Below are 16,107 nucleotides of genomic sequence, written 5' to 3' on the forward strand. Positions count from 1 at the left end.
TCTTCACAACAATTTCATGGCAATATTTGAGAGAGAGAGACAGGCCTACACATCCTCAGGGATCAGAAATGGTGCACAAACTTCTGCTGCCCATCGGTAAGTTTACAACCTAAAGCCTTTTCAGTAGTCGTGCACTATATCGCATGTTTTGAACATCAAGCTTCACTATGTAGTATATAATATCACAATTAATATTCTTGTAATATTCCTATATAACTTCGCCTATTGTGTCTGTGGTACCCAATAATAGTGAGCTTACAGTGACTTTGCCAACTTAACGGTATTTGTATTTGTTTTTTATCCCCTGTGGTATCACTGTAATATTCCCACAATATTACTAGTGAATTATGGGTTTGCTATTTGTATCCATCTAAATTTGAGGATTAGGCTACAGTTCTTTTTCTTAATGAATGGGAAGTTTGCATCATATTTCTGTAAAGTCGCACATTTATCACAATATAATATATCTGGATTCATAGTCTTTCATTTATGAGTTGGATGGCCCAACTAGTTGTCTAATGATAGAATATAACTATGACCTTTTAACTGCATTCTCTTCTCTTCTCTACTCTTCTCTTCTCTTCTCTTCTCTTCTCTTCTCTTCTCTTCTCTTCTCTCAGCATTAGTTGCAAGCCTCATCACACCTGAGCTGTCTGGTGCCACAGCTACTAAAACGAAATCTCAAGGTATATCACATTTGGAATTACTGTTCAGTCAATCTTGAACATCAGTCAATGTAAAATTTGTTCCTCATTGTTGCTTTGGGCTCATTCTAACACATTATACCACAGGCATACACTGGGCATTGATAAATAATGTGTTTTGAGTAGAAGACGACAATTTTGGATATTAGTAATTTTGTTTAAAAAATATATACATAACATAAACCAAGGCAATTAGGCAGGTAGGTAGGTGAGTATACAGTGATATGTCCAGAGAATTAGGTTGGGTCAATTATGATACAGATCAGTGTGTTGCTGAACTGCATAGACAGGTTTCTATACCAGGTTTCATCAGCTGCTTTGGGATTTGCTGCAGCAAAATGACAAAAAAAAAAAAAAAGCAAACTTAAAGAACTCTCCCTGTGTTTCCAGTAAAGAACAACTCAGGGGTGACGCCAGCCGGGCAGTGTGGGACCTGGGTGAAGGAGCCTGATGGAGGGTCTTTTACCTCGCCCAACTACCCCGAGAAATACCCGCCAGAGAGGGAGTGTGTCTACATCATAGAAGGTGAGGCTTCAATAAGTCCTCTGTATGGAATGGTGCATGTCTATATCTAAATGATATGAGACCTGGTCGAGAAAGCAGCATCATGGCAAACAGAAAAGTTATGGACAAACATACAACAGCGTAAGCCAATGGACAAAGTCAGAATCCACTATAAGAGCACAAAAACTGTGTTTTAGGTCTACAGCAGGGTGCAGAACTATTCATATTATAGAAAAGTCCTTACTGTTAACATTGAGACTTTACTTGTTTATATTTTGGGGGTAAATTTGGTTCAGTTATTATGGTTTTTATTTCAACAGGAACGTTATGGACAAGCATACATACATACATACAGAATGAATGGGGAATAAAAGAGCAAAAACCAACAATAAATTGGAAACAAGAGAGACAAAGTTGATGGGAACGTTGGTTCCTAGGCTAGCAGTGACCTATGGTTCCAGAGGTGGGATGAATTAGTCCTCTACACCTCCATCTGGGCACAGACTAACCTCATGTGGTGTGTTTGTCATTCATTCATTCATTCATTCACTCATTCATCACTTTCTCCTGGATGCCTCCAACTCCTCTTCTTCTTTTCCTTCTCCTTTTCACCCCCCTTTATCCTCTCTTCTTACCACTCTTCTGCCTCCCCTTCATCCTCCACTCCTCCCTCTTCTCCTCTTCCGTCTCCTCCTCATTTTCCACCCCTCTTTCTTCTCCCTCTCCTCTGTCCAGCTTCCCCCCGACAGTGTATCGACTTGTTCTTCGATGAGAAGTATTCCATCGAGCCATCCTGGGAGTGTAAGTTCGACCACATCGAGGTTCGCGACGGCCCCTTCGGCTTCTCGCCCATCATTGGTCGCTACTGCGGTCAGGAGAGCCCCTCGTACGTGCGCTCCAGCGGGAGGTACCTGTACATCAAGTTTGTGGCCGACAGCGAACTGGAGGCCATCGGTTTTTCCGCCCGGTACAACTTTACACAAGGTGAGTGGTGGAACCCAAGGTGCGTCAAGCCAGCCAGAAAGGGTCTCCCGAAAGTTCGTGAAATGAGCACAATGTCCTAAAATGCAAGTATGTGCTATGCATGAAAAGTGAGAGAAATAAATTTTTCCACCACAAAATGATTATGTGAAGGAGACATGACTGGAAACAGGTAGTAGTTTGACATGAAAATCTGTGCAAAGTAAGTGAAAGTAAGGGATGTGGAGGTCAGGTGAGTGAATGAGCAGATACATTTGTTTTCAGTTCCGATGACCTAAGTTAAATTCTCAACTCAATGCCAAGAAATGTTCTATGAGTGAAGTTTTCTTTTTAGTTAAGGTTTTTCTTATGTAACCATGACCAAAGCCTTACCATAACCTTAACCAAAGTTATACTTGTCTAAACTTAACCATTAGCTAACCTTTCCATGTGATGAACAGTGTGGCCAATTCATTCTATTGTCACATAATCCAATTTGTGGTGGAGGAACGTAGTCTTCACATAATTTGTGTCCCAAATAATACCGAAAGTCAGGCTATTGTGCCTTCAAAATAAAAGCATTTAAAGTAAGTTTTGTGTTTGTGAATTTTTGGCAGCCCTTTATATAGGGCAACCACTGGGCATTTCAGTGGTGGCTTATTCTGGCTGACTTGGCATTGGGAACTGAAGCTCCCAATCTATAGGACTTGGGGAGCAATTGTGCCATAGCTATGGGTTAAAATGGATCTTTTCAAGATATTAGACATTCTTCCACGTTGTCAGGTCTATGTTTTGTGATTGAATTTTTCTTTGTGTGTTATTGCAGGGGCTTATATAACCTATGGATATGCTGTGGAAATACATTTTTGAAAAGAAAACAGTAGGCTAATTGCTGTTTTCTACATTTCCTTCATCTGTTTATTCCAAAATTAGATAAACAGTTTTCCATACCCATTAAAACGCTGATTGCTTTCATAAAAAATCATTTGGTAAAAAATCTGCTTAGTGCATAAGTAGCGGTATGAGTGGTGCTTTTTTTTTTTTTACTTTTATGCAGTCACAGGAGCACATTTATTGGGTGTTTTACAACAACTTTGAATGTGACTCTGCCAATCAGAACTGATGACTGGAACTATCCATTTTAGAATACAGTTCGACGATAAAATGCTAATAGGATTGGAGTATGTGTGTGTTTGTGAAAAGACGGCCTACAATCTAAGGTTCAACTCACATTCATCACAGGCACAGGCATCAGTGTTGTTGTTCATATACCATAGAGAGTTGACCTGGTCCCCAGCTGCTGGCCTGTCTGGCTGGGGGCTGATGTTCAGAGTATTACTATGGCTCTAAGCCCTCGGCTCCTTCACTTGGCTCTCGTCTCCCAGCCCACTAGCCTGCTGAGAGCTTAAGTTGTCGGCTGCTGCATGCCAACATTGATTACCTCTCTCTTTTACGCTGTCTCTTCTTTTCTGCCCTGTCTTTTTATGTATCCTTTTCTCTCACTGGCCCTTCTTCTTCATCCTCCCATACTCTCTCACACTGTTGATGTGTTTATCTATCTCTGTGGCTGGTCATGTAGTCACATGCAAACACATGCACACATAAACACATATAGACATGCACACTGGAGTGCACACTTGAATCTTCAATGCCGTAGTGTAATATGCGCTAGAATGAGTTCGGAATTAGGAGACCACCAATGCTGCCTTCACCAGTTGAAGCTGCAATATCGTCACTGTCAGGTGAAAATTTTCTATCTCAACGTTTAAGGAGTTGTGTTTTTAGCTTGATGACAATGCATTTTTGAGTTTATTCAGAGGGTTTTGAAAGGGGTTTCATAAGCCAAAGAGGTTGGAGAATCCCCCCCCCCAAAAAAAAAGGCAATGCCAATGCTTAGCATGTTTTTGAATGTGTCTTGTCTGCCACATGTTTAGCTTTGCTGTTCTTTTGTATCTTACTGCTTTCCACCATTGATGTTGTTGCTGTGACTTTGCTGTGCTCCACTTGGCCGCTAGCTTCACCCCGATAGTCACAACCCAGTTCACCGCTGGCCGCACCCAAAACAAATGGTATACACCCCAAAACATCCCGAACATCATTGAAAAGCCAATTTCACTAACATTGACACTCAGGGAGACAGGCTGGTCATGCATAATATATCCTTTTTTTTATGTCAAAAAGTTGCATATTGCAGCTTTAACAGAGGTCTGGTTGCATGCCACTGGGAATGGACTCTCATGTCCATTTGTAGTGCAGGCACACCAGCTGCAGCTGAGGAGGGAAGGGGGGTAGGGGGGGCATTTCTTCAAACGTGCACACACACACACACACACACACACACACACACACACACACACACAGGCACTTGTTCCCTCAGTCACACACACAACAGTTAATGAAAGCTTGTCTTCAGGGGAATACAGCTTGTCAGCGCTGAGCCGCAGTAGCAGCTTAAGGGAGACCCAGGCAGAGACTTTATTAACAGCAGATTTTATAGGCCACCTACAATGACGAGGGGCAAAGATTAATCTGCATCTCTCCATCCAACCATCCAGCCAGCCAGCCATCCATCTCTCTCCCTGTTTCACTCTTTCTTTCTTTCTGTCTTTCTTTCTTAGTTAATTGGTTTAAACAATGTACAGAATAGCATAGGCCACTGTAGGATTTAAACCAAATAGGACGCGTTTGACTTTTCCTATAATAATAATAATATCCTATACATGTTTTTGACAAACATGTATAGAATATTATTAGTTATATTATTAGTTTTAGAATGAAGTTGAAAGGTTTCAAATTAGAATTTAGACTGCTGCAATAAAAATCTAAATGGAGGCATATAGTTTTTGATCACTGAATTCAAACATAATTGAGGCTGTCCATGTTTACGATACAGTCCCATTGACTTGCATTGCTTACAAATTGCACACAAATACTACTTATGCATTTAATATCTCAAAAACCAAAAACACTGGGGCAAGTCCTTTTTTCCCCAGTTCATGATAAATCAGACAGGCTCCTTAAAAATGTGAACTATCCCTTTAAGAAGATATTTTTCATGCCGTTATTGGCAGATCAGGAGAAGCTGTTTTCTGTCTGTTTACATCAAATGTAATGAGTCCCTCATGCCAAATGCTAATCTTCCACTAATTCCACTCATCAGGAGTGGCAGGATAGAGAATTAATTCACCATCATGCCCGCACGCACACACACACACACACACACACACACACACACACACATACAAACACCCTCACACACATTTTATAAACATATTACGCAAGGGTCAATACACACTACATGCCCATTGTATAAAGATAGACTGAGATTTGAACTCAATTCCAATTTTTATTCAGACTTGTTATAGATGTGTGAGGGTGTGTTCACGCTGTTCTGCTATTTTGAGTTTTTTGCTGGTAATATGAAAAAACAGGTCACACTTTGCACACTTTGTTTCCATGTCAGACACTCTATTCAGCTGGTAACATATCATAACATAAACCAGCAATCCATCCATCCATGTTACCTGTACCAGTAGCCTGGGATTTAAAGTAAATGTAGCTTACATAAACCACCAGTAGATTAATGCATGTTGCAGGTACCATTGATTTGTTTTTCTGTGTAGTTTGTTTGACTGTTGCACTAGCTTTGGTGACGGAGGCAGATGAGCCAATCACCTGCCAATGTGCCGTGAAACACCACCTTCTCTTCATTATGATTGGTCGGCTCACAAAGAAGGCGAATGCTTTCCATCTGCCTTGCAGACGCTCCCCATTCGCTTCAATGTAAAAAGGCAGTTTAACAAAAATGTAATATTCTGAACACCCTGAGTTTACATGTTGTGTAAAAATTTAATAATTTAATTTAATAATTATTAAACCCATAGTGCATCTGTGTGTGTCAGTGAGTAGTAAGAGGGAGCATTTGTTGCAAGCTGAATAATGTGAGGGGGGGATTTACGTAAACCATCTTAAATCTTGTCTTCATCTGATCTTTACATTTTTTTTCTTTTGCGTATCTCCCTATTGGGTGTAAAGCCTCTGTGCACACATTCCTGCAAACACGTGCACACACACACACACACACACACACACACAGGAATGAATGTGAATAATCTGTCACAGGCTGAAGCAGAGGTAAAACACTTGAGAGGATTAATAAAAGAGTCCCGGCTGATTTAGGTTTTAACTTGCATGGAGTTCATCACCTCCTCTTCTTACATCACAACCTTTGCCCGATCTGCAGCACCACCAACAGTAGCTTAGAAAATGAATTTCAGATCTGTATTTAAAAAAAAAAAAAAAACTGCTTCCCATTACATTTACTTTTCTCATGATATTATTTCTCATAGGGTTTCATCAAGGATAACTGGATTTCTCCCTGACACATAATCAAGTTGGGTGCTTCCGGAGGAATTCTGCAAAATTAAAATAAAATAAATAATTTTTTGAAGTGACATTTTTATCACCAGGGTCTCACTGCTTGGGGAGCCTAATCTGTCCCGGACTAAGCCAGTGTATCAGGATTAATCATCCACCTAGCAAGTAGATTCATCAGCACAAAGGTTTAGGACACAATATCTCTTATCTTTTCTGCCTCCACGTGTTTTTTTTTTTTTTTTGGATGAAGGGCATCTGGGTGAATGGAGGATAAAGGAGGGAAAAACAGGGAGCGTGCTGGCACAGAGCTTATGCAAGTCTTTCTAAGCTGTATTTTTTTTATTTTGTTTTGCAATATGTTGTTATTATTCTGTGATGGTATTTATATATTTATTTGTTTTTCACTGTTATTGAAATGACTTTGTACTTAACCCCAGCATCTACAGTCCGTAATAATAATAAAAATATTATACAGTAGGCGTGTTTATCTCAGTACATTTTGTTAGAGGAAGAATATGTTGCAAGCATTTTACCCATACTGCAAAATACATTTCACATTTATTTCATATATTTTCAGATGTGTTTCAAAATCTGGAAAAAACCTGCCAAAAATGTATTTGCACATGTAGATGACATTCATTTGACATATAATATTTTAATGAATATCATATGTGTACAGATACACTTTTGGGGCATTTTTGTACATTCTGAAACATATTTCTAAACATAATCTGAACTGTACACAACGTAAAATGTATTTTTTTCCATATAGGTAGAATCAAGGTTTTCAACTATTTCAGCTTGGGCCCCAACCTGAGTTAATTTAGCACCACACCCTGGGACTCATTAAAACCTACTACCTGTTGTAGTGATTTGGGGTCTGGCAGCCATTTTTGAGCCATGACCCCAAGTTAAAGAAACACTGTACTAGAGCTTACACAGATATAGTTGTCTCAAACCAGGCTGATGTTGTGTTCTGCTTTTAGATCCTGAGTTCAAAGATGCTGGAGCACTGCCACCTCTGCCTTGTGAGTAAACAACTTATATGATCATGACAGAACATAATAATATTAGCCCTACTATGACACATCCCTGATATTATACAAAGCATCTCAGTCCTATCATTAGTATTGGTGATATTTAATTTTAGTTGCCAATCAAAACATTTTGTGACTTTTTTTAAAAACTTTTTACAAGCAAAGTGCAATAAAGATCATGTCAACACTTAGCCAAAACATCTAAACACATACACATAAATGTAAATACATACAAACACCAATAAACACACATTACATAAACACATATACATACACAAGTACAAATGCAGTAAACAATACCTGATCTCAATTTGTATATTGTATATACATACCGTATATACACACATATACACATAAATATACATATAATGTATATACACACATACACACACATACAACAAAAATTTTGAGTGTTAAAATGATTTAAAATTTAAATACCAGTTTTAAGATATTTTTCTCAACAAATATGATCCTCCTTTCCTGTAAGTTTGAGTTTGTTGGTTCCTAGTCTGTTCCTTCGGGTCGAGCGGTCCAGAATTCTTTAAATGGTCATAATACATAGGCAATTTTTCGAGTCAACGTAGATGCCGATAGCTGTGAACAACAGTATTTTCTCATGATACATTTGTTCTTCATGGTCTACTACATTATCTACATAGACTTTGTCTCAGTTTTCAGTCCTCACCCCTGCTGAAGGGTAATATCGCCCAAGTGCATTACCTTAAAGCTGCACTAAGCAACTTGGCACGTTGGCGGCCCCAAGTGGCAGCGAGAGGTGACTGTTTGAACAAGTTGAACTTCATTGCACAGAAATCCTGTAAGGAGACGTCAGTAAACTGCACACAGCACACTCATGTTTACCATCCCGGCCGGTCTGTGATGCTTTATACCAAAGATACCAAAGAGACGAGAGAGAGTTTGTATTTCACCCTTAAGTTTTGATTCATCACTTACTGTGTGCAGAGAGGATTTCCCACCAGTGTCCATACCTAACAGCAGAATTTGATTTGGGCAAATATGGGGAGAATCCACAGGGATTCAATTAGTGGGAATGGGACGCTCTTTGCTGTTGCAGCCCCGCTTTGTGATTTAGGCTGGGAAGACAAGTGTAGTTTTACATAAAAATCCTGCCTATAGTGCAGCTTTAAACTGTTGCTTGGGCATCATCAGCTGTAGTGTATCCAGATAACCAAGGACGGTTGTAGAGCTTTATTTTTAATCAGAGCTGGCAATACTTTAAACTTTACACGAAAACAATGTTGTCCTCCCCAGTTTGTGACTTTGAGTTGAGCGGTCCTGAAGGCTTTGTAGAATCGATCCAGATAGCCAGGGAGGGCCAGGCCCTGCAGACCGAGGCTGTGGACTGCAGGTGGTACATCAGGGCTCCGCCAAAAGCTAAGGTCTGTATGTCAAGTTGTTGTGGATCTTGTTGTTTGGTGGTGGTGTTACTTTTGCTGTTGTGGTTGTTTGCTAGTTGTGGTTTGTTGTACTTGTTTGCTGTGTATGGTGTGAATTGTTGCGAGTTTTAGTACAGTTTGGGAAGGAGAGCTCGGACTAAAAGGAACTGCTTCACTGCGTCCCACTCACAGCAAACCCAAATCCCAAACACTTCTTCTCCCATTTGCTGGAAAGGATAAACCTTGGGATGTTTCCTCATTTCTCTTGTTCCAGTTAGATTACCCCCATTCAGAATATGCTGCCGCTTCCCTCTTTTTGCCATTCAGTTCATTTGACAAGTCTCACCATCGCATCTCTCCTCCTTGTCCAGTGCTGTGTGGGTCGGGGATGCGAGCTGGTGCTTTTTCCCTGCTCACCGTTCTAGTCACCTAATAATGAAAGAGCTCAAACTAGTGTAATATTAGTCCTTTGCAAGGATATTTCAGAGATAATGTAAAATTGTTTCCTCTTCATGTGAAAATAAGAATACATCTGTACCATTTTGACCTGAAACCCATGGACCAGGTGGGCCAGTGGGCCAGGTGCCTAAAAATGGCGAGGTCTGGCGTTATTACTCGTCCCAATAATACCCATTAAAGGAACAGTTTTTGGGAGATTGTCCTGTTAACTTACCCGCTAAGTAATGAGAACATAGACACCAAAATCCCTGGTAGATCACTGGCTCTGGTGTGTGTTCCATGCTAACACTTTAGCATACACTTAGTGTTTTTTATTATATGGCCTGTAGATTCATAAATTTTAAAAACGATAACTCAATATAGTTGATGGAGCCAGGTTTATTTTTGGAACTATTTCAAGTGAGTAACCACGTGTTCATCTTCTGTGCAACGATTTTTAGCTGTACACAGTCTCACATCGCCCTCCATGTTCACTTCCTATGGAAACCTGTGAGAGTAGTTTCTGGTAGTTCAAAACCATATGTTATATTTACATCATATTTTATGTCAATTTTACCAATCCCCTATACAAAACTGCCAGACTTGGTTACATATTATTTAATTTTATTCACCATTTAGCTTTAGAGCTGCTTAAAGTTCTCATTTTCTTACTTTTGAGATAATGCTAGTCGCCTACTATCACTCAACATCATGTATGCTAAAGTGTTAGCATGGAGTAGTGGAGTCAATGATCTACTGGGGACACATGGATGTTTTTGGTGTCTATGTTCTCATCACTGAACAGTAACTTGACCAACATGCTAATTTCACAAAAACTTGGTTTATTCCTTTAATACCCATCTGAAGTGTCCAAATGTCAATATCAGATTAAAGATTTCTTTAGAAGTTGCAGGTTGTGAGTAATGGGCCAGGAGGCGCGAATGACATCAAACCCCAACGCCTCCATTTGTATGCACCTGGTCCATTCACTGCACCTTGACTCCACGTGACCTTTCATCCCCCAGATCTACATGCGTTTTCTGGAGTATGAAATGCACAACTCCAATGAGTGCAAGCGCAACTTTGTGGCCATCTACGATGGCAGCAGTTCGGTCGAGCACCTGAAGAATAAGTTCTGCTCCACGGTGGCCAATGATGTGATGCTGATTTCCTCCGTGGGCGTGGTGAGGCTGTGGGCAGACGAGGGCAGCAGGAAGAGCAGATTCAAGATCCTCTTCACCACCTTCCATGAACGTGAGTGAATCCCTGTTGATTCCGGTTCAATGCATTTCAGTCAGAGCAAGCTCTCGTTTACAGGTGTACTCTGTCTACAAAGTCAAGAACACAGATAGAAAGGAAAAGCACAACATTTAAAGGTCCCATATGGTGTAAAACAGGATTCCCCTTGCCTATCAGTATCAAAATGCACAGTCGCCAACTAAATCCACACAATCCATATTAGAAAAGCGAGCCTCTAAACGAGCCGTTTGGACTTCTGTAACTTTGTGGCGTCACAAAGGTTCGCTCATTATCATTTTTGTAAGAAATAATAAACTAACAAAGTGTTTTTTTCAAAGCGGTTGAGCGGTTGTCAATGTTTATTACCGGAGAGTTTTCCCTACCTGTAGCCGCCGGGCTGCGGTGTCTCACGTTTCACTCTTGAAACGGTTAGCCAATCAGAACAGAGGGTTGTTAATATTAATGAGCCTTAAAGACACAGCGACAGAAACAGCCTGTTCTTGCTCAGAGAGATGCTGGAAAATGAACATGTAAAAATGGATTGAGAGTGTTTTTGGTGCATGACACCACACAAACAGCTTTGAATGGACTTCCAGACATAAAATAAAACACTGGAAAGTGGAGAATATGGGACCTTTAAATTCACATTCATGGACAAGTACAGATTCTGTTCAGTCCCACGGTGGATTTGTAGCAATAAAGTATAGTTCTTTTTGAATATGAGATGAGTATTGAGGGAGTAGTATAGTAGTATATAATACGCAGCTAAGGTGTGAGGATTCATAGTTTGTTTGTTTTTTACAATAATATAACTTTCATTTCCATTTATTGATTAGATACTGCTCACATGATTTGTAGAAAATTATCTATTAGATCACTAATTGAGCCACCAAATATCAGCTCAGATTCAAACACATAATTGCTCCAATTTAAGTTTGAGTTTACAATATTTTAAATGTGGTCATTCAGTCTCTGATTGAGTGTCTAAATCACTTTTGCCTTTTGTTTTTCAGCTCCGTGTGAAGGAGACACTTTCTTTTGCCACAGCAACATGTGCATCAACAACACACTGGTCTGCAATGGCATCCAGAACTGCGTTTACCCTTGGGATGAGAACCACTGCAAAGGTACCCTGTTAAACAAAACTGGGTGGGAAATTACCACCAGCCATATATTTGCAAAACTTGGTGGTGGCTGGTACGTCGGTTAATTCTGCCCATGAAGGCAGGTAATCAACAATTTTAGGTTTGTTGACATCTATTTGGCCGGGAAAACTGAATTCCAGGATCCACCACCCACTGTGGATGATGAACTGCCAGTAGTATCCATTTAGGGGAAAAAAAAAAATAATCCCAGTATTTCAGAAATAGAATCAATGGTACTTGTCAGCAGTGATTGTAAGATCCCCCCAAAAATGTAAATAATATTCCATACTTGCTATATTGCAATATTTTAATCTAGTTTTCTTTATTTGTAATATTTTAATGGATGTCTCAGTTTTGAAACAAAATGTGAAATTTGTATGTTTCCCCTCTAACCAGAGAAGAGGAAAGCCAGCATCCTGGACACCCTGGATAATACGAACCTCACCATCATTGGAGTAACCTGCGGCCTGGTCGTCATCCTACTCATCATCTCTGCCATCATCCAGGTCAAACAGCCTCGCAAGAAATACATCATCCGCAGGTGAAACATTTTAAATCCAATCAAACGTGAATTCTGGTTAAAATGTTTTTGGCGGAAATGTGTCCAACAAAGATTTCAAAATGTTTATGAACTGCAGATAGGAAAGAAGGGACAGACAGAGGGGATGGCGTGACAAAACCCACAACACTGTGAGTGGTGTAAAAATCAAATCAAACTTTACTCTAACAGAGACCTTCAGATGGGAGATAATAATGCTTACTAAATTTTATTGAAGAATTTAAATTTATTGAAGTTTGCTCAAGCTGTAAACCAATAAATGTCAACAATAACAAATAATGTTTTGGAAAGAGAGAAAGAAAGGTTTACCTCCCAGTCCTCCGAAGCCCCTGCGTTTACATTTTCCTCAGACTCGTTCGTTTGTTTCCGCATGTTAACCACGCCTACTTTGTTTTCTTTTTTGGGCACTACGGGGTGCCAAAAAATTCAAATAAACAAAAACAAACGAGCGAAATGGAGAAATGAAAGAATGTAACCACAGGTGACAAGCTACTAAAATGTAGAGAAGTACCTGTCCCTGTCCCCTTCCCTTCCCTTTCCTGAAAACAACCAGTGGTTTACCAGTAGCTTACTCAGGTAACACTTCCCCAATTCCCACGGCTACAGTTGTTTACCGAAACGGTAACACTAATTAAAAGTGACAAGTCAACAACTGTGCTCACAATATTATAACTCTTAATATTATTTTAACTTCTTCATAGTTACGCAATACAACTACATAGTACCTAATAACTATTCAATTATAACTATTTATGATTGCAATGCTGGCATTATTGTAGAAAAATAATGAATATATCTCTGCCTCACTCAAGGGAAAATCCATATTTCTTTAGGTTAGGCTCTTCTCCGATCTCGGATACTTGCTGGGTGTCCTCTTCTTGTTTTACCTGCTGATTGAGGAGGATGTAACTCTCTTCTCTCTTGACCTCTGCCGCCCCTGGGTCCACTGGCGCTGCCGGAGGTGGGGTTATGGCCTCGAACACAGCTTGAACTGAGGCTGTGATTCCCTGAGGTGCAACAACAGGCTCATAGCGTCTCTTACATACAGGGAATTGGGCAGCCGAGATGTCCGGCCTTTTGACAAAACATCACACATTAAAAACAAGGGGGCTTATTCTAGCATAGGCCTATATGTCATATTTTACATTAAACTTAATAGCTTGGCCTGGTGTTTTTATATTTTACTTATGGGAGACAAATGTCAGCTGCCAGTGACAGTAAAAACAGTTAGGTAAATTAGAAATTTGTGTTTTTTTGCAGGCACTGAGAAAATGTAAAGCTACCTGTACTAAAGTGGGTCTACCAAAGACCTTCAGGGTCAAACTTTTTTTTGACGTGCATGCGTGTGTGTGTGTGTATACTGTCCTCCACCCGTCCACAGAGATGACTTCGACCCCGCCCTCCTCCACCCCGGCTTCGAGCCTCCCCACTACGAGCTCTGCACTCTGCGTCACGCCCCGTCCGGTGACCTGACCGACGCCGCCATGGACGAGGACTTCGAGAAGTTCCACAAGCTCCGCCGCTCCTCCTCCAAGTGCATCCGCGACCACCACTGCGGCTCGCACCACGGGAGCGTGCACGGCAGCGTCCACGGTAGCCGCAGCAACCTGAGCGTGAGGGACGCCACCATTCTGGCCGACAGGGGGCCTCTGGCGCCGCCGCCGCCGCCGCCGCCGCTGCCGCCGGCAATGGTGATGGCGGGCCAGCAGTCGCCGCGCCTCTCCCACCACACCACGCCGTCCGGCCGAAGGAGCATCCTGGTGATGAAGCACAGCTACTCTCAGGACGGGGCGGAGGGGTGCGAGGCAGAGGAGGAGGATGACTTGATGCTGGACGATGGCCGCACCACCAGCCAGCACCACATCCACCACCATCAGCTCCACCACGGCTTGTCAGGGCTGGAGGAAACTGTCCACCGCACCATGTCCAATGACTTCTAATGTAAGGCAGCGCATGGAAATCAAGCAAGCGGTTGAATAAACAAGACCCGAATGAAACAGAATTCAAATAGATGGGAGGAAAGAATAGCAAGGCTAAAAGGTTTGATGAAAAAGAAGCGGAGACGACCAGACCCAGTTCTTTATTTTATTCAGGTTAGGAATGAAGAGCCAGATATAAAATAATTTGGAATAGTTTATTTTTACTTATATCAATTTCATCTTTGGAGCACTTGTCAGGCTATTTCTAAACAGGGTCTTGGTCTCATCTGTTCAGATGCAAAGCACTTGTTACATTGCTGACTGTATGCAACAGCCTGGACAGAGAGGATTGGAGCTTGGGGAAACCATCTTAAACATGGGAAACACCTACTAGTGACTATAATGGAAATGCCCCTCAGCCAAAGAGATTTAAGAGTGCATGATTTTGAATTTAAAGAGTAACTAAACCCCAAACCAATTCATCACCTGGCATCAAAGATCAGCCAATAGCAGATGGCCATTTCAGTAGCATGCTTTTTACCACTAGATGTCAGGCTTTACACAGATATGGGTTTGGGGTTTAGTTACTCTTTAACATGGGGTGGTAGGGAAGTGTCATCTCACTTTTCCTGTACTTGACAAGAATGGATCAAAGAGACACATACAGTATATGCACAACTGCTGAATTCATTCCAATGCTTCATATTTTGTTTTCTTTTATTTCTTGTTTGGCTTTAATTGTCCATCATTAGGTAGAATATATGTATCATTACATCATACTTGAGGATATTTTGTGAATGATGCAAGGCAGTGTTTCCTATATTTTCAGACCACCAAAGCAAGAAAACTGCCATCACTGCTAGATAAATGTGAGATATAATTTATTTGTAAATATAATTTATCCCTATTCCCCCAAAATACAGATATAGATCCATCTAAATCAGCATTTAGTGGAAGCACCACTAGACTGAATACACTCACTGCTAGTTTATTATTATCATATTCATACCATTGTTGTCAATTCACAAAATAAATGTTTTGCAAACCTGTGAGCTTGAAAGATGTCACAGCACATTAATGACAAATTCTGAGATTTGAGCAATACATCAAACTTATACATGGTGGGATCATGGAATGGAGTGGAACTTATATTTTCTATTTCTCGGTGAATGGATCTATGATTTTATTGTTTTTGTGAGTATTTGTTGGTGTTCATGTATGTGTAGCTGTTTTTGATTCTTAATTTGACCTGTGGTGCACAAGTCTTTCTTTTGACTGATTTATTTGATTTGTTCTATTGGTTATATGGCTGTCAATCAATTTATTTATTTAATTAAATACTTTACCCTTTCCTTTACTGTGCATGGCACCGTCATTAAATGTTAATTCACGTAAGCAACTCAGTTGCCACTTTTCCATGTATCTCCCCAAAGACAGACATTTGTTTTTACTTATACTCCATGTTTTAATCCATTTCATACATTCTCGTTACCCTAGACATTTTACTACCATTGACCAGAGAAAGGTAGAGAGGGTAGGAACCATAGTTAGGTTATCCTTGTCATCCAAAAGGGTTTATAACAGCGATGCACACGTCATCTTGCAGGCGAGAATGACGCTACAAATATGCTGAGGAAAGGACATGCAAAAATCAACAAATGAAGTTTTACTTACGACCGGTTCCTCCTTTAATACACTAGCTTTTTCCACCTTGGTGTTTTGTATTACTCAAGACATATTGGAGCATGTTCGTCAGTATGGGTTTTATTTTGAAAGTTGTGACCGGAAGATCTGTTTTTTTCTGGCTGTAGTTTAGCTGCGTCAAGCA

At 40.5% G+C, this 16,107-nt stretch overlaps 1 protein-coding gene across 1 annotated transcript; it reads left to right on the plus strand.

Moving 5' to 3' along the window:
- The first annotated feature begins 62 nt into the window (after window positions 1-62).
- Window positions 63-14,760, plus strand: LOC139926747 (neuropilin and tolloid-like protein 1). The gene is made up of 10 exons (XM_071918552.2): window positions 63-96; window positions 621-686; window positions 1,095-1,229; window positions 1,944-2,192; window positions 7,532-7,573; window positions 8,855-8,982; window positions 10,443-10,671; window positions 11,670-11,783; window positions 12,198-12,342; window positions 13,742-14,760. Exons 1-10 carry the CDS (start codon window positions 69-71, stop codon window positions 14,298-14,300), a joined length of 1,695 nt encoding a protein of 564 aa, XP_071774653.2. The 5' UTR covers window positions 63-68; the 3' UTR covers window positions 14,301-14,760.
- Window positions 14,761-16,107: the final 1,347 nt, after the last annotated feature.

Source organism: Centroberyx gerrardi, chromosome 13, assembly GCF_048128805.1.
Source record: "Centroberyx gerrardi isolate f3 chromosome 13, fCenGer3.hap1.cur.20231027, whole genome shotgun sequence".
Classification (NCBI taxonomy): domain Eukaryota; kingdom Metazoa; phylum Chordata; class Actinopteri; order Beryciformes; family Berycidae; genus Centroberyx; species Centroberyx gerrardi.

Bases quoted from the DNA above. Each gene is read 5' to 3' on its own strand.
- LOC139926747 (XM_071918552.2), top strand. From the start codon at position 69: ATGGTGCACAAACTTCTGCTGCCCATCG. The intron at 1,230-1,943 runs GTGAGGCTTCAA...TCCTCTGTCCAG, and splicing joins GTGTGTCTACATCATAGAAG to CTTCCCCCCGACAGTGTATC. The intron at 8,983-10,442 runs GTCTGTATGTCA...TTCATCCCCCAG, and splicing joins GGGCTCCGCCAAAAGCTAAG to ATCTACATGCGTTTTCTGGA.